General features: G+C 37.2%; 1 protein-coding gene across 13 annotated transcripts in view; it reads left to right on the top strand.

The window, feature by feature from the left end:
• The window catches only part of STS (steroid sulfatase), a 151,861-nt gene that overhangs the window by 29,979 nt on the left and 102,717 nt on the right, over positions 1-19,165 (top strand). For 6 of the 13 annotated variants that reach the window (XM_058184653.1, XM_058184652.1, XM_058184651.1 and 3 more), the window contains 4 exons: positions 7,628-7,780; positions 9,147-9,327; positions 15,597-15,718; positions 18,974-19,096. In XM_058184653.1, the coding sequence (XP_058040636.1) occupies positions 9,182-9,327; positions 15,597-15,718; positions 18,974-19,096 (391 nt within the window). In that variant the 5' untranslated portion in view covers positions 7,628-7,780; positions 9,147-9,181. The remainder of the gene's footprint in view (positions 1-7,627; positions 7,781-9,146; positions 9,328-15,596; positions 15,719-18,973; positions 19,097-19,165) is intronic. The other 7 variants (XM_058184650.1, XM_058184654.1, XM_058184649.1 and 4 more) reach the window with 2 other exon arrangements.

Here is a 19,165-nt window from a genome sequence, read left to right as displayed (position 1 = left end):
AAAAAAATCTCTGTGGCGAAAAAACAAAACTGGCTATGTAGCCAACTTTAAAAACTGCTACAAAAATATATGCCACCAAATAAAGATTGAATGCACCAATTACCACATCAAACAAGAAGACGATCTTCTGCGCACAAAATCCAATCGCGCTTTCTATAATTTTGTAAACAACAAACTTAAAGACTCGAGATCCATCCCACCCCTAAAACGATCTAATGGTAAAGAATGTAATGATGAAACAGTTAAAGCAAATCTCTTTAACACATTCTTCGGCTCTGTCTTTGTTAACAGTAATGGCTCATACTCAACATTCTCCAGTCGTACCAATAATGATTACAACAATCTAACGCAAATAGATTTCACAGAAGATAATGTTGAAAAGGCACTTCGCAGACTGAAACCATCTCTATCTATTGGACCTGATGGTCTATGTGCATACTTCTTAAAAATGCTTTATAGCAGAACCCCTAAGCATAATCTTTGAAAAAGCTTTCAGGACCAGCTCCCTTTCCAAACTATGGTCACAAGCCATGGTCATCCCTGTGTTCAGAAAAGGAGACCACAGCCTAGTTGAAAATTACAGACCAATTTCTTTATGCTGCGTCACCTGCAAAGTAATGGAATCAATCATCAACCAATCCATCACCCTCCACCTAGAAACAAACAACCTACTCTCTAATAAACAATTTGATTTCAGAAAAAAATTATCCTGTAATTTACAACTTCTTCACTGCAAAAACATATGGACTACAAATCTTGATCAAGGCAAAGCAATAGATGCAATTTACATCGACTTCTGTAAAGCTTTTGACTCAGTGGTACATGACAAATTCTCCTAAAACTAAAATCCTACGGCATCTCCGGACCCCTCCATAATTGGATAACTGTGTTCCTGTCAAACAGGCAACAAGTGGTCAAAATAGGCAGTGGCCTATCAAATCCTGCTCCTGTCAATAGCGGTGTCCCCCAAGGCAGCATTCTAGGACCAACACTCTTCATATTATACATTAATGATGTCTGTGACCATATTATAAGTAATTGTGTTCTCTTCGCTGATGATGTTAAACTATTTAACACTACCAACAATGTGGCTACCCTTCAAAAAGACCTTGACTTTGTGTTGGAATGGTCAAAAACTTGGCAACTCCAAATCTCAACCAACAAATGCTCTGTCTTACACATTGGAAAAAAGAATCAGAACACTTAATACAAGCTTGATGGACATTACCTTGTAGATGACCCTCAGTCCATCAAAGACCTTGGAGTTTTCATATCAAACGATCTAAGTGCCAAAGCCCACTGCAACTACATCGCCAAAAAGGCTTTAAGAGTTGTAAACCTAATCTTGCATAGTTTCTTCTGCAGAAAGATTAAACTACTAACCAGACATACAAAACATTTGCTAGACCAATTCTCGATTACAGCTCGCCTGTCTGGAACCCACACCTCATTTCAGACATTAATACAATTGAGCGTGTCCAGAAATATTTTACAAGAAGAGTTCTCCACTCCTCTGATCAAAACAAAATACCTTATGCCACCAGACTTGAAATCCTGGGTTTAGAAAATTTAGAATTCCACCGCCTTCAGCATGACCTGAGTATAACTCATAACATCATCTGCTACAATGTCCTTCCTGTCGAAGACTACTTCAGCTTCAATCACAACAATACACGAGCACACAATAGGTTTAAACTTAAAGTGAACCGCTCCAATCTTGATTGTAGAAAATATGACTTCAGTAAGAGTTGTTAATGCCTGGAATGCACTATCTGACTCTGTGGTCTCTTCCCAAAATCCCCAAATCTTTAACCAAAGACTATCTACTGTTGACCTCACCCTCACCCATTCCTAAGAGGTCTGTAAGGGGAGACCTCTACACACTGGTGTAGAGCACCAGTGTGCCTACGGTTCCTGTCCTAATGTTCCCTTTGGTTGTATCCAATTCATATGGTTATTTCATGCTTATACTTATATATATTGTTTTTTATTTATTTATTTACATTTATATCCCGCCTTTCTCCGAAGACTCAGGGCGGCTTACAGTGTATAAGGCAATAGTCTCATTCTATTTGTATATATTTACAAAGTCAACTTATTGCCCCCCCCCAACAATCTGGGTCCTCATTTTACCATCCCATAAAGGATGGAAGGCTGAGTCAACCTTGGGCCGGGCTTGAACCTGCAGTAATTGCAGGCTGCTGTGTTCTAATAACAGGTGTTGTGTCTTGTCCGCTCTCACCGCAGCCGGGGTCTGCTTATCTGCTCCCGAACATGGAGGAATGTATGCCTCCCGGCCCCAGTCCTGGCTCCATGCCCAGACAAGCTGCAGAGGAGGGGGCATCCCCCGGCCCCAGCCCTGGCTCCATGCCCAGGCAAACGGAGCAGCTAGACCCCTCCCCCTCCTCCACAGCATGTGAGCCTGAGGAAAGTTTACTTCCAACAACAGCTGATTGGAGTGACCCTCGCATCAGAAGATTGGATAGGCGGAGGCAACAGAAGGAAGGGAGGGGCAGGCCTTAATGAGTGCTGAGTCATGGAGCCACACCCCATGGCCTATATAAAGGATCTGCTTTCTGGCAGTCTCTGAGTCAGGCAAAGTCGAACTTATCTTGCTGAAGTCACTTACTGGTCTCCTGCCTGCTCTGAGGACTTTGCTAGGACTTTGGGCAGAGCTGCAGAGGCAAGCCTGATTCGGATTTCCCTGACCCGGCCGTCAGCGGAGGAGTGGGACACGACAACAGGCTTCTTACCAGCCTGAGCTAACCACGGCCCTCTGTGTTTGACAAATAAATAAATAAAATAAATAAATATATCGACTCCACTGGCCATGTCCCAGAAGATTGAGGGTTAGCAATTGTCTCAATTTTTAAAAAGGGAAAGAGAGATGACCCTATCAATTACAGACAAAATAAGTCTGCTAAATATAATCAGCAAACTCTATGCCAAACACTTCCAAGATAAATTAAAGGAGTGGCTGGATCCTGAGAACTTGGTCACTGAAGAGCAAATTGGGTTTAGAGAGGGCAGAGGCACCATAGATCAGTGCTTAGTTCTCCATCATTTGATTGAAAAATGCATATCAAATAGATCTGTATCATTATACACCGGTTTTATAGTTCTCAAGGCAGCCTTTGATACGGTTACCAGGACTAAGCTATGGGAGAAGCTGGAAGCTGCTTCAACTGACCACAGGCTTCTTCATCTGTCATGTGCCTTACCTACTAAAAAAAACCCCTCAAGGTGAGATGTAATATTCAAGGGTCCCTCTCGAGCTCAGTTAAAACTCAAAAGGGGATTTTAAAGGGCTGGATTTTGGCCTCCTTGCTTTTCAAATTTCTATATAAACAACATAGTATAATGGTTAAATAAACCAAATTACCACCCCCAAATATTAGATTTTCGAAGCATTGTCCTGCTCCTTTATGCAGATGGAGTTGTGATCCTCTCCAGGACACCAGTAGGCCTTAAAAGAGCCTTGCGAGCCCTCATCCAGTATTGTAATTACAATAAACTGTACATAAATTATGAGAAAACAAAGATTATGGCCTTTGCAAAAAGGTCAAAATTCTATTCGTGGTTTCTAAATAGTCATAATAGAGAGCAGATAACCATCTTCAAATACCTGGGGGTGGTCATCCAGGAGACTGGCTGAAGAAAAGCACGTGGTGAATATGCAGCTGCCTTGGGCCAGGGGTGAAATGCTCCCAGTTCGGACCGGCTCGCGCAATCCGGTAGCGATGGTGGCTGCTGGTTCAGAGGACCGGTAGCAAAAATCCCTGGCCCCGCCCCCCTGCCTCTGCTGAGCTGCACCATCAGCAGAGGGTTTTTTTTTACTTTTAAAAGAAGGTTTTGCTTCAGCCGAAACATGCCTTTAAAAGTAAAAAAAAGTCTTTGAGGATTCCGCCCCTCAGCTGAGATCAGCAGAGCCTTTAAACTTTTTTTTAAAAAAAATTTAAAGGCTACTCTGGGGATCTCACCTGAGTTCCTTATCAGCAGAACCTTAAAAAAACATGTTTTCTGTAGAAAACATGTAGAAAACCTCCTTTTAAGAGATTCTAAGGCACTTACCTGATTACTGATCAAACGCATGGCTTTTTTCCCAGCCCGAAAGCCCCAGTTTCACTTTCAGCCAGACAGAATCAATTGCTTAGCTAATCTATTTCCTCAGTGAGCAACTAATGCTGGCTGGCTTTGCTGGCTGAGGAACTCTGGGAATTGAAGTCCACAAACCTTAGTTACTAAGGTTGGAGACCCCTGATTTAAAAATATAAATAAAATAAAATAATAAAATAAAATATTTGTGCAGCTTTCTGAGATTTAGTGTATTTCTGTAGTGTTTCACTCTAACTACACAAACACACAAAACATCACAAAGCTGTATGTGGCATTTTGTGTGTGTATATGTGTGTGTATGTGTGTCAGTTGTGTCGTGTGTGTGTAAAGTGTGAAAGTTGGTTTTTGAGCTTTTTGTGGATGTGTGAAGTGTGAAGGGCAGCTGCTTTTACATTGTGTGTGAGTCAGTTGTGTTGTGTGTGTGTAAAGTGTGAAAGTTGGTTTTTAGTACCTCTTATTGTTTTTTATACTTTGTTTATTATTTTTATTATTTATTGTTATTGGCCATGCCCACCCAGCCACCTGACCATCAGGCCATGCCCACCAATTAAGCCACGCCCACAGAACCGGTAGGGAAAATTTTTAGATTTCACCCCTACCTTGGACCAAAGATCAGCAAGTGCCATTCTTAATTATTTCTGCACAAAGGGACGATACTATGTTACTGCCATGTTTTCTGCCAAGTCACTAACACAACTTCTTTATGGGACCTTGCTTGGTCCCTCAGCTTTATTTTTCACACCATTGGAAAGAGTTTAATCCAAATTTATTAAATCAATTCTCCAATGCCGCATTGTGTCTCAAATGTACTTCTGCACCTGGAGATAGGATTGACAAAAGTCAAAGCAAGAATCTGTATAGCGTCTTCAAATCTCTGGCTAAAGCTTAACTTCTTTCTACAAGGCCTTGCTCCATTAAAACAAATTCTCCTCATTATGTATCAAGATTGTTGAGTCCAACTTTGCCAAACTAGGCTTCTCTCCAGTCTCAATACTCAAGTTGGACTATGACCAAGTAAAACAAACCTTGCGACAAAGAGTAGAGGACATCAAAAAGCAAATGTACGTAGATAAAACTCTGTTGTTTCTGACTCCAGACGCCATTAGATATTGTTACTTCTGCCAGCTATCTTACACAGTTAGATTCAGCAAACCATCTGAAAACATTTTCACTCACACAGTGCTATGCGCTTCCATTGGCCATCCTGTATGGCAAGTATAAAAAGGACTTAGTAGTGAGAAAAGGATAGTCTACAGGAGCTAAGGATACAACCCAGTTTCTGCCGTCCTGTACGGCAAGTATAAAAAGATACCACTGAGTGAAAGACTCTGTTCCTGTGGGTAAGGAGAGGTGGAGACCATTGATCATATACTCCTTCAATATTCCTTTTACAGAGATATTCGAAAAAAAACATATTCTTCCATTAATTCTAGGTATCCTGGCCTTTCCAACATTGCTTATCTCCAGTGGCTGCTTAAGGATGAACAGTCCATAAGTACAGCACAGGTGGCTAGATTCTGCACAGCAGCAATGGGGAATTCATTGGAAACTATCTCAAATCCAGCATAGCTATTTTTTACAACAAATGTGCAACACCCTTTGCACTGCTTATTCCTTTGCAGTTTAGTATTAAACTAACTACGGGTCTTATAGTATATGGATTATTTTAGTATACTTAGACCATGTGTAATTGATAGACTGGATTTTATCATAGATTTTATCTGTTATTTATTATTTTATTCTAGAATTTTTAATTGGATATTCACTGAGTGTTTTTATTTGTTCTGGTTTCTGGTCTCTGACTGTAATAAACTGAATTAATTAATCAACCTATTTTGTCATGATAAAGATGTCTGATTGTTTTAAATGTCTGATGAAGAATGTCACAACATTCTTAATGGTATTGCTTGCTCTGAATTAATCTACAGTATTTTAAATCAATCTAAATAGCTAACTCATTTTATATATCTTTTATACATGTATATTGATGCATATTCATATAGAATAGAATAGAATAGAATAGAATAGAATAGAATAGAATAGAATAGAGTAGAGTAGAGTAGAGTAGAGTAGAGTAGAATAGAATTTTTTATTGGCCAAGTTTTATTGAACACACAAGGAATTTGTCTTGGTGCATATGCTCTCAGTGTACATAAAAGAAAAGATACTTTCATTAAGGTACAACACTTACAACACTTAATGATAGTCATAGGGTACAAATTTAACACTTAATGATACAACACTTAATGATAGTCATAGGCTACAATTAAGCAATCAGGAAACAATCAATTACAGTATAAAGCATAAGAATATAAGCAACAAAGTTAAGTCATAAGTGGAAGGAGATGGGTGATGGGATTAATAGTAGTGCAGATTTAGAAATAGTTTAACCATGTTGGGGGAATTATTTGTTTAGCAGAGTGATGCCATTCAGGAAAAAACTGTTCTTGTGTCTCGTTGTTCTGGTGTGCAGTGTTCTATAGTGTCGTTTTGAGAATTGAAATAGTATACATACTGTTATACATGTATACCTGTAATGGTGAACCTATGGCACACATGCCAGAGGTGGCACACAGACCCCTCTCTGTGGGCATGTGCACCATCGCCAGCTGCTCTTCTGGTTTCTGGCCATCTCATCTTCACAGGCACTGGAGCACTGGAAAACAACCTGAAAACGGCCTGAAAATGGCCTGAACATGGCCCCAAAACAGACTGTTTTTTGGGCTGTTTTCAGGCCATTTTCAGGCTATTTTTCAGGCTGTTTTTCAGGCCATTCTTGGGCTGTTTTTCAGGCCATTTTTCAGCTGTTTCTGGGCCATTTTTCAGGCCAAAAATGCCCCTACAAACAGCCTGAAAACACCCCAAAAAACAGCCAAAAAACCTGCATGCATGCGCTGGCCAGCTGGTCTTTCATTTTCCGCTGCTCCAGTGCGCGCACATGTTTACATACATGTGGGTTCCAGTTTGGGCACTCAGTGCCGAAAAGGTTCACCATCATTGATCTATACTGTACACAAATATAGAGTACACACACATACTGTAGATTTATATATTTCCTACATATTTGTATAATCTGCTGAAGTAGACAGGTACCTTCTTGATTTATTTTATACAGCATATTATAATTTCATATAAATGAAATAGGCCACAAACCTGCAAGTATTTAGTTTTCTTTTTGTTTCTAAAATATCATTTACGGTTACAACAGCAAGAAAGCAAGTAGTGAAAGTGAACTGTTATAGTAAGTATAAAGTATAACAGTAAGTATACTGTTTAACCTCTTTGAATGGAGAAATAGCACTGCTGGAAATCCCTCTAAAAGACAACTGCAAATCCTTTACAAGCATTTACTTAGAGATTTAGGGACAGTGTAGATAAATGTAGATGAATGAAATATTTAGACTGGGTAGTTATTTTATATTGGTTTTTGATAAGTGATAATTCCTTTTTAATTTTTATTATATGTTAATTATGTTACTAATCAAAATGCGCATACTCCCCATTTACACAGGGAGCATTTCTAGAATGTTTGTCTACTTGGTTGAATGAAACTGACAAAATGTGACAACTATCACAATCAGTTGAGGATAAAAATAAACAGAACAAACTGGGCTACCTCTGTTATATGCTTCTGAGTGATCAAGTGATGACAGGAAAGTAATAGGTGAGACAATAATAATAGGTGTGATTCAAGAAGTGTCAATGTATTTTTAAATATCTGAGGTGAATGGAAAAATAAAACTATTTAAAAACATTTTTAAGGAAATAAATATGGTAAAAATTATTAATCGGCAATCAACAAATCTTTTCATTGCCCAACTAGGTAACATCATTAATGCTAGTGAGTGTGGGATGTGCTCCCTTTTTATCTGCAGCAGTTTGCCCTGCCACTGTTGATGGGGGTATGGTTTTTTTCGTGATAGTTCCTTGATTAGGGTTTTTGTTTTTGTTTGATTGTTTGTTTAATTCCTGCTTATCTGGTCGAAACAGATGGAGAGGATGTTTCTCAGTCCTTTACAATTTTTAAAAAAATATCTTTTTTGAATGGTCTGGAAATGTGGTTTATCTCCATTTGTCTATTGATGGCTGATACTGAAAATCTCTCTGAAGAGGGTACAGGAACCATTGAGAATTTATGAAGAATCTAAATTCATATTTATAAATACCTGCAGACAATAAAAGCACCTTTCAAAATGCAATTTCATTTTGTCTCTAAATTGTCTCTAAATTTTGTCTTTGTTTCTTATGGAGTCTCTAAAGTCAACTCGTCCTCTTGAGGCTTAGCCTTGTTGAAGAGTGTTTCTATTTTGTACCATGTTCCTGGTGCCTTTTTGTTACGATATGGCTGCATCAATCACATCATCACAGTAGTAAAGTGTTATTCCACAATGAATGGAATAGCCTGCCTGCACTCAACACACTTTGAACAAAGAGCAGGGAGAAATAAGTCTCTCTTCCAAAACTTTAGAGTGGATTGAAAAAAATGAAATGGCTTCATAATGTTTGGCAGAGCATTTATTAAGAGTTTAAACAACTCTAGGATTGTTCTGTATTAGAATTTAAACTACTGAAATATCATCAAATATAGTCTTTATGTTTCCAGTCGATGGTGCTTTATATTACATATGGAAAATTCTGGAATCAGGTTCATCTGTTCAGAGTCTACAGAGCTAGTCAATGAATTATTTATAAATATCAATTTTCCTACCTTTCTCTCTCAATACCTTTACCAGATGGAAATATTCACACCAGATGGCATGTATCTTAATACAGATCTCTTTTAGACTGCAATTCACTTTTTTAATTGTATCTATGCTTTATCTGATAATGAAATTGTGATACACCATGTCTAAATCTTTAAAAAATATATATGAAAGTATGTTTTTATTTTTTAGTAACATTTAGTTTTCTCTCTATGTATAACATGCTAAATCCACAAAGAACATTATTTTGTTTTGGCTTTGTTCTCACAGTATTTGCTAAGTCAAATGATTATACTCATCAACAAAGTAACATTCTTTATGAAACAGGTGCCACAAAAGCAATTCCACCATAACACAGAAGAATGATCATCCTTTTCCAGTTGATGCTTTATCTGTGGCCAACCAACAGTGCTATAGATGAAACACTTTCAAAGCCCAACATCATCTTGTTCATGGTTGATGACCTTGGCATTGGAGACTTGGGATGCTATGGAAATACAACTCTAAGGTTTTATATCATTCTTAGTGATTTATCTGTGTTATTTTTTTAAATAGATAATCTACAACACTCTGGTTATATTGTTTGATGCATGCACAACAAAAATCCCTACTGCATGGTGGAATTGCTATGCTTAAAACTATACAACGTGAACATCATAATAGCATAATCAACGAGTAATTGATGTTGCTTTTTCTTTTTAATTTTAATATTTCAGAGAAAATAGATGTATCTATTACAAACTCAATGTATTAAAATGTGGTTTGTGAAATACATTACATATGTTACAAATACATGTTAAATGTATTAGAAATAGATTCATTGTGGTAAAAATGGAAAAAAGGAATCTATTCAATTCATTATAATATTTCTGAGAAGAGACAGAGGAAAGAGAAAAAGAGAAAGAGAGAGAGAGAGAAAGAAAGGAAGGAAGGAAGGAAGGAAGGAAGGAAGGAAGGAAGAAAGAAAGAAAGAAAGAAAGAAAGAAAGAAAGAAAGAAAGAAAGATTTAGAAATGCTGTTTATAAAATCCTACAGAGCAAACAAAGTGAATAGTCACCATGGACCTTTACTGCTTAACTGTTTAACTCTAACAGGAAACTCAGAACAAAAAGACAGAGTATATACATAGATTATACCTAGCAAATTTGCAAACACTGCCATCTACTGGCTGAATACTTTTGTAGTTGCAAATTATACCCCCACTCACAACAACGACTCCTTATATTAGTCCTATTTTGGATGTTAGTTCTATAAATATGTTTCTTGTACTTCTTGTCCTTCTTCTTCATCTTTTTGATGTCCTAGCTATCCACAGAGCTGTTGCTGTTGCTGTGGCTTCAGTCTTGACTTTCTGAGGGACTGGCACTGGAGCTGCTGGGGCTCTGGCTCCAGCTGGGCGGGGCTGGGCTGGGAGACCAGGGCGGTAGCTGCAGTCTCTTTTGGCTTCTCCTTCCCATCTCTAGGTTTTAATGTACACAAGCAACATAGAAGAGATGTTTGGCTGGTGTAACTTTATTGTGTCTGGTGGCTCTGATTAAATTCTGATTGAAACCACTTGTGGCCTGATTTCTTCTTTTACAGCATCTGGGTAGTCTATTGATTTCTATTTTCATTTCATTTTGTTTCTTACCTTCATGTGACACTGATGTAGAATTTCCCTCAGTTTTCAGTGTTTGCGTTACTTCATGAAATTTTGAACACACTGAAGTTTCATCAACAATTACATTTCTACTTATGGTTACCTTGTTTGTGTCTTGATGTAGAATTCTGTATCCCTTTTGAGATTCACTGTATTCCACAAGTACACCTTCGTTTGCGCAAGCATCCCATTTTCTAAGCTTTTTTTTTTTGAATGTGCACATAGACTTTGCTTTCAAAAAAAATTATATGCCTTAAATTTGGGGGTTTCCATTCCACAGTTCATATGGGGTTTTCTCAGTTGATTTTCCTGGTAGTTGATTTTGGAGATAGCATGCAGTCATAGTTGCATCCCCTCAGTGTGTAGTTGGCATATCTTCCTCAAACAGCATGGTTCTTCAACTCTCACATACAGTACTATTTATTTATTTATTTATTTATTTGTCAAACACAACAGTATATATAAGTATAAGCATGAAATAACCATATGAGTTGGATACAATCAAAGGGAACATTCATTCTTTCTACAACTCCATGTTGTTCTGGATTGAACAGTACAGTAGTTTGAAATATTATTCCATGCTTTCTGAGAATCTGTGTGTTCTCATCTGTATATTCAGTTCAATTGTCTGTGCAGACTCAGCATTTTGCCAAATTCGTTTTTTAGTATGTTTACTTAAGCTAAATACTGTTCAAGTTTCTTTGGTACTTCACTTTTCTTCACCAATATAGTTGGGGTGAAATGCTCCCGGTTCGGACCGGCTCACACGATCCGGTAGCGATGGCAGCTGCTGGTTCGGAGGACTGGTAGCAAAAATCCCTGGCCCCGCCCCCCCGCCTCTGCTGAGCCACACCATCAGCAGAGGTTTTTTTTTTTACTTTTTAAAGCAGTTTTTCTTCAGCCGAAACATGCCTTGAAAAGTAAAAAAAACCAAACCTCTGATGATCGCGGGGCTGAGCAGAGATCATCAAACCCTTTAAAAGTTTTTTTTAAAAAAACCTCTTCAGCCAAAGGGGGAAAAAAAGGGGGGGGAAAGAGGTTTTAAAAGCCTCCTTTGGCGATCCCAGAGGAGTTTCCTGATCCTCACAGGCTTTTAAACTCACTTTTTAACAGCCCCTACTTACAAGAGCCCCCACCCATGCCCAGCCAATTCCCCCTCCTCACTTACCTATAATTACTGCTCCTTTCGGGCACGGCATGCGTTTTTCTTCAGCTACTGATTACAGCTTGCTTTGACTTCCTGCTTTGCTGAATGAGGAACCCTGGGAGTTGAAGTCCACAATCTAAGTTACTAAAGTTGGAGACCCCTTATCTAAAAAAATAAATAAAAATAATAAAATAAAATATTTGTGCAGCTTTCTGAGATTTGGTGTGTTTCTGTAGTGTTTCACTCTAACTACGCAAACACACAAAATCTCACAAAGCTGTATGTGGCATTTTGTGTGTGTGTGTGTCAGTTGTGTTGTGTGTGTGTAAAGTGTGAAAGTTTGAGGTTCCTGCTTGTTGCAGGGGCCATTTTGGGTGAAGTGCAGCTGCTTTTACATTGTGTGTGAGTCAGTTGTGTTGTATTGTGTGTGTGTAAAGTGTGAAAGTTGGTTTTTGGTACCTCTTTTTGTTTTGTATACCTTATTTATTATTTTTATTATTTATTGTTATTGGCCACGCCCACCCAGTCATCTGACCACCAAGCCAAGCCACGCCCACCAATTAAGCCATGCCCACAGAACCGGTAGAGAAACTTTTTAGATTTCACCCCTGAATATAGTATAGAATTTCACTATATCTATGGTACTTCACAGATATAGTGTATTATACCAGGAATAATCACCTATAAAAGTGAGAAGATTCCTCTTCTATTTTCATTGGACTTCAAAGATCTGGATGCATTAAGTCCAGAGGGATTTTTTAGCTTTGCTTTTAGTCTGCTTTGGAAAGGCTTTTCTTGTCATTTTTCGTTTTATACAGCTAGTTCATTTCATTGATTTTTATTCTACTTGCATAATCATTCTCAGGTTTTTTTAAAATTATTATGTTAGGACTTCTATGCCCAAGTCGTCTGTGCCATGTGTGAATGCAGTTGGAATGTTTTTTCTCCTTGGCTGTATTAACCACCTGATTGCAGTTCAGCTGATACAGTTCATCTGTAATTTTAGCCTTTGCAAGTAAGATATCCACTTTTGTGATAAAACAACTGTCCCCTTTGAAGGTCACTATATTGCCTTGTTTTGTGAGCTTCTTCACTGACAAAAGATTAGTTTAAAGAGCATGGACATACATGACATTTTTCACAAGAGTCTTTCTATGACACTGTGAGAAATAGGACAGTAAAGAAAACCATCTCCTATTTCTTCTGATTCTATTATTTACCCAATAGTTGTGGTGATATTTTTGTTTTATTCTGGTCAAGGTGAATAAAGAAAGTTCTGTCATTTGTCATGTGACTCATAGCTCCTGAATTAACACACCATGCTTGCAAAACTGAGGTGCAATTTTTAGATTAAAAAAATGATCTATTATCTGAAACAAAATCAGTTTCTTCCTTCACATTTTTGGCCTTTTGTAGTTGATGCATTGTAGCTTTCCAGATTCTGCAATCTGCTTTTAAATGATCTGCTTTTCTTGCACACAAAGTATTCACATGTTTCTTGCTTCATGGAACTGTTTTTATTTCTATTTTTCATCTTTAAAGCAGACTCTGTGACAGAAGCACCATCGCTATTAATGTTTTCTGTTTTATGCTTATATTCATCTATAAACTTGCCGATAATATATTCCAATGCATGTCCAGGTAACAAACTGACTGTACACTTTGTTCTGTAGTGTTATATATAAACAGAGTTTTTAAGAGACATACAGATGGAAAGAGAAAGAGAGACAGAGACAGAGACAGAGAGAGGAAGGAAGGAAGGAAGGAAGGAAGGAAGGAAGGAAGGAAGGAAGGAAGGAAGGAAGGAAGGAAGGAAGGAAGGAAGGATCTTTTTAGTGTGATTTATGGTGACATTTTCAAGCATTAGGATTATATTTATAATAAATCTCAGAAATCATCTTCTCATAAATGAGCTACATATAGCTAAAATAAATTTAAAAATAAAAGCAAAAACATAGTATACACTACAGTTGAAAAATAGATATGGCTGTAACCTCAAAATTGCTTGAAAGAAACTGTTAAATAATATTATGGTGAATCTGGCTAACTATTTAGAAGGACAGTTTTTAAAGGCAGCTCCATATAATCTAACCTAGAATTATATATCCATCCATCCATCCCACTTGTATATTGTATGATTCTCTTTCTGGCACTAATTATAATTGTGTACATACCATATTCCTTTGTTTATGTATTACCCATTTTTTCCCCAAAATAATACGTAGTCTTATATTTTGGGGGGCTTCAAAATAAGGGCTTATTTGGGGGGGAGTCTTATTTTTTTCCTCATTTACTGGAGGCCCACTTCTTCTGTATGCTCATGGCAGCTCCACTGAGAGGCAAGGGAGGATGGAGCTGTCCCGCAGCCAGGCCATCCATGCACTGACACCTGCCTCAGCTTGTGACAGTGGCTCTAGCATCCCCATCCAGCAAGACTCCACATGGCCACCAGCCAACTTCTTCAGCTTGTTTGTGGCTACAATGGAGCAGGCAAGCCCAGAGACAGTGGGATTGAGTGGGCAGGTGGCTGCAGGAGGCTTGTCTTCATGTTTCTCAGTTTCCCAATAGGCTGTGCAGTGCATTGGGATCACCTGCATTTTCCCTGTGCCTTTGCCTCCATCTGCTATCAAGACTGCCACACAAAGGCGAGCCTCCCTCAGTTGCCTGCCCACTCTGGCCCACTGACTCTCAGCTTTCCTGCATCCTGCATGATGCATCCGGATCACGTGCCTCCCCCCACCTCTTCCTCCACCTGCTGCTTGGACAGGTAATAAACTCACCTGTGCTCGCAGGCTACAGCTGCTGCCAGACACCATTGGCCCCCTTGCTCTCACTGCCTCCAGTGCTGACCATGCCCCATCACCGATGATGACCTTAACTAAGGCTTATTTTTGGAGTAGGGCTTATATTAGAAGCATGCTAAAAATCAGGCTAGGGCTTATTTTCAGAATAGGTCTTATTTTCGAGAAAACAGGTTATATATAATATAACTTCCCAACTCTCCAGAATTTAATCACAGATTAAAATAGTGCTGGGAAATTTGCTATATGAGCATATGACCAACATATGTTTAAAAATATTTATTACTTCAGTAGTTTCTGCTTCTAATGCAGACACACATCTACAAGCACCTATATTAACCAAATGAGCTTTAATATAAATCCACAGGGTTTTAATTTGCTAATTAAAATAAACAGTATCTAAGGTTTCCATATTAGGCAAAGTTTAAAAGACTCATAGGCAACCTTTGTTAGCCTGGGCTTAGGCTATGCAACCAGGTCATACTTAATTCTAATGCAGCCTATTCAGTCTACATATGATTGATATTGAATAATTTGTTTAAACATTAATTTATTTTAAAAATAATGCTGTAATATAATATAGTTACTTTGACTATGATCAGTTTGAACTGATTTATTCCTAACAGATATTATATTGTCACATTTTGATTTGCAATATTTATTTAGCATTTAGTTCAGTTGAGTATTTTTTTTCTTGTTGCATAAAGTTTTACATAGAAAGAAACTAAAATTTTTAAAGAATGTAAGATCAGAAAATATAAGATCACATGATTCTGCTCCAGAAAGGACCTAGTTTTTAAAAATCCACGCAGCGGCATATAAGTTGCAATAACGAGACTAGTATTTTCTTTTAAAAAAACTATTTTATTCATCTGATACAGGTTGTTGTTGCATTTTCATGCTGTTTCATACATGCTTTATTTTGCTTACTTATTAAAAGAAAATGTTTCATAAATAAGGCTGAAAAAACTATCCATTTATCAATGTGCTTGACCATTTTCAAATAAAGTGCTTTGATGTTTAATGTTATTGACATAAATAAAGTAAGAGAAAATACTCTATTAAGCTCTCTGAATATTTTTTTTCTCTTCAGTTTGTATTTGATAGGTTAGTAGCAGAGATAGAAGAATGTTTTTAAGTAGCCTGAATTCAAACTTTATGTACTGTCAATGCACATGTTTTTCTTCCAGAACTCCCAATATTGACAATTTAGCTAAAGGAGGCATAAAACTAACTCATCATGTAGCAGCTTCCCCATTATGTACACCAAGTAGGGCAGCTTTCTTGACAGGCCGATATCCTATCAGATCAGGTAACTAAATTGTTTATATGTTTATTTTTAAATATGAAAAAGATTGTATTGTTTTAATTTACAATTACTGTGTGAGTGTGGACTCTTCAGAGAAAATACATTGTATTTATCACTTACAGTATTTAGTGAGATTGCTGACTCCAGTAATTATTACATAAAACAGGTGCTTTATTCTGCATCTGAAAGTTTTGGAACCGAAGGAGTGTGAACCAGACACTTCCTTTAATGTGTTGATATTACAATACTGAATATTTCTCTTTGTTGGAATATACATGTATAGTACATGCACCACTTCCACTAGAAAATACAACACTTTTGTAACACTTCATTCAGAAAAAGCTGGGCAACAGAATAACAGAATTGGAAGGGACCTTGGAGGTTCTCTAGTTCAACCCTCTGTTCAAGCAGGAGACCTTATACCATTTCAGAAAAATGGCTGTTCATTTTTTTCATAAAAATCTCCAGTGATGGAGCACCCCCCCCAAGCCAATTAATTATTCTAACTGACAGAAAATTTCTTCTTGTTTCTAGATTGGTTATCTCCTTTATTAGTTTTCATCCATTGCTTCTTATTCTGCCTTTTTCTTTGCTATCATGTCACACCTAGCCCTTTTTTTCATTAGACTAAAATATCCAATTCCTGCAATTGTTCTTCATATGTTTTAAACTCTAGTCCCCCAATCATTTTATGTGCACATATTCTAGATTCTCAGCATCTTTTTATATCATGGCAACCAAAACTGGATACAATATTCCAAGTGTGGTCTTAACAAGGCATTATAAAGCAGGACTAACACATCATGTGAACTTGATTTTATTCCTCTGTAAATGCAGCCTAGGACTATGTGGGCTCTTTTGGTGGCTGCAACACACTGCTGGCCCATATTTAAGTAGTTGTGCACTAAGATTCCTAGATCCCTGCAGTTAGTGCTATTGAGCCAAGTACCACCTATTCCATATCTGTGCATTTGGTTTTTCTTGCCTAAGTACAAAACCTTACTTATATCATCATTGAATTTAATTTTATTAGATAGGGCACCATGTACAAGTCTGTCAAGATCTGCCTGGATCTTAAGCCTCTCTTCTGGGCTGTTGGCTATTCCTGCCAGCTTGGTATTGTCTGCAAATTTGATGGGTTCCCTTTTATCCTCTCATCTAAATCATTGATGAAGATGTTGAAGAGTACTGGGCCTAAGGCAGAATCTTGGATACCCTGTTTCATATTTTTCTCTATGTAAATTCTATGTAGTTCTATTGAGGACTAAATGTTGAGTGCAGTTTGTCAGCCACTTACGAATCTATCTGGTAGTGATGCAGTCTATCCCATATTTTTCTATCTTACCATGAAATAGTTTATAGGCCTGCAAACTTACAAAGAGAAAACCTACATTATTGCATCAGGGATTGATTGATTGATTATGTGCCATCAAGTTATTTTTTATTCCTAACACATAGAGAGATTTTTCTCCAATATTATCTATTCCTAATCTGTTGTTTCAGTTTTTCCAACAGTGCACTGGTTGTCATTTTCACTGAGTTCATCCACCTTGCTGTTAGTCATCCTCTTTTTCTCTTTCCTTACAAACAATTTAGAGAGGGGTGCCTTATTTGCACTAATGCTCTTTACAGAACACCTCTTTTGAATGTTTTGCTCTTTTCTATGTGGAAGAGGGAAAAAAAGAAATGTGTGTTTAGGTAAAATCACATTTTTTTCCTCACAGATAATGATGATTTCATTTCAATTGCAGTTGCATGAAAAAGCTAACCCCTCTCTCAAACAAATTGTATATTTCAGTGAATCCCTAGATGAACAGATTCACTAAATTTAAAGCTTTAAATTATAATTGATCAGAAACAATTGATTTAATACCAGTTATCAAACAACAGACTTATAGACTTATCAATCTTGACTAGTCACTTTGAGTGGGAGGATAATGTATACATTGCATAATACAAGAAACCCAATTGCACAAAAACAATTTTCATCAGAGTAGAAAGAACCTTAAAAGAAAGATAATGAGAATAAATGCATCTCTAGGGCTTTTTCGAATGGATGGTATGACCAGCCTGTCACATCTCAGTGACAAAGAGTTCTCCAAATATGCTGCCACCGCTTATTGTCTTGGTCCACTAATCTGATGGATCTCAGAGACAGAAAAACAAAAGGATCAGCAGGGCCAGTACTTAAACGTAATTCATAACCCAGCAGCTTCCATACAATATTCTCATTCATACAAGGGAAGGCAACTTTTCCTATATGAGGCTTTGATATAATAAGAAAACTTGAGAAGTAGAATAAAAATTCTTAATTAAAATTAAGAATAAAGGCATTCAGAATAGGATATTTGCAGGCCCCAAAAGTCAATCATAACCTTTTTCTCCAATGAAAATTTAACTGTACTTGGGAATATTCAAGGTTGAAAGTATTCTAAAATCCTTGCTGTGCAGATTTTCCGATGTTGCGGGCTATTTTTCTTCTTTTTAGATGTCCCACTGATTAGAAAATGAGAACTACATTGTTGCTTTTTTCAAAAGGTTAACAACAATAATAAACATCTGGCGCAACACTTGAACATCACTGGCATTGACATAATCATGGTCAATTGCAAAAAACAGCTTTATTTGGAACAACTTAAATACTGTGACAATGGCTTTAATGAATAGAATAGAATATACTTTATTATCAAGTGTGATTAAATGCACAAGGAATTTATCTCCAGTGCATAAGCTCCCAGTGTACATACAAACAACAAAGTAATATAATCATAAGATACTAATAATAGAAGGTAATAGGAAAGATGAGAAGGATGTTATTAAATAAGATGTTAAATAATAACATCTGCCTATCCCAGGTCTTTGGTAAGGACTCAGTAAGTGGATAAAAATGCCACCTACAGTCTAAACATCTGGCTGGCTTTTCATAATGGAATGGTGGTAAAAGTATACATGTTAGCATGTTGTCCACTCCTATCAGGCTTTAATCACCTTTTTCCTGCCCATATCCTCTTTTTCAAACAGAGCTCATAATGCTATGGATCACAGAATCTGCTTCTCAATCACAAAAAGATGCTCAATCATTCTTTACAACAATACCTGGATATGAATGAAATTCTTTTAAGCTCCAGTATTATATTAATATGCCATCTGTTTTTCACAGATAATCTGATAAAATGTTCTTCTACTGTTGCTTTATTTACATATATATCCTCTTAATAAAAATGGCTTCTTTTATATTCAAATGTTTAATTTTGTTAGGAATGGCTAGTCTGAATCGGCTTGGAGTCTTCTTATTTTCAGCCTCTTCAGGGGGTCTGCCTGCTGAAGAAATAACATTTGCAAAGCTTCTTCAACAGGAAGGCTATTCTACAGGTCTCATAGGTAAGAATGATCAATATAGATGCATGTTTTTTATTGTGTTTCAATTTAAATATGTGTGCTTATCTTTAA

Source organism: Ahaetulla prasina, chromosome 5, assembly GCF_028640845.1.
Source record: "Ahaetulla prasina isolate Xishuangbanna chromosome 5, ASM2864084v1, whole genome shotgun sequence".
NCBI lineage: Eukaryota > Metazoa > Chordata > Lepidosauria > Squamata > Colubridae > Ahaetulla > Ahaetulla prasina.
The sequence above is the reverse complement of the archived record's forward strand: the minus strand, read 5'-3'. Positions and strand labels throughout refer to the sequence as shown.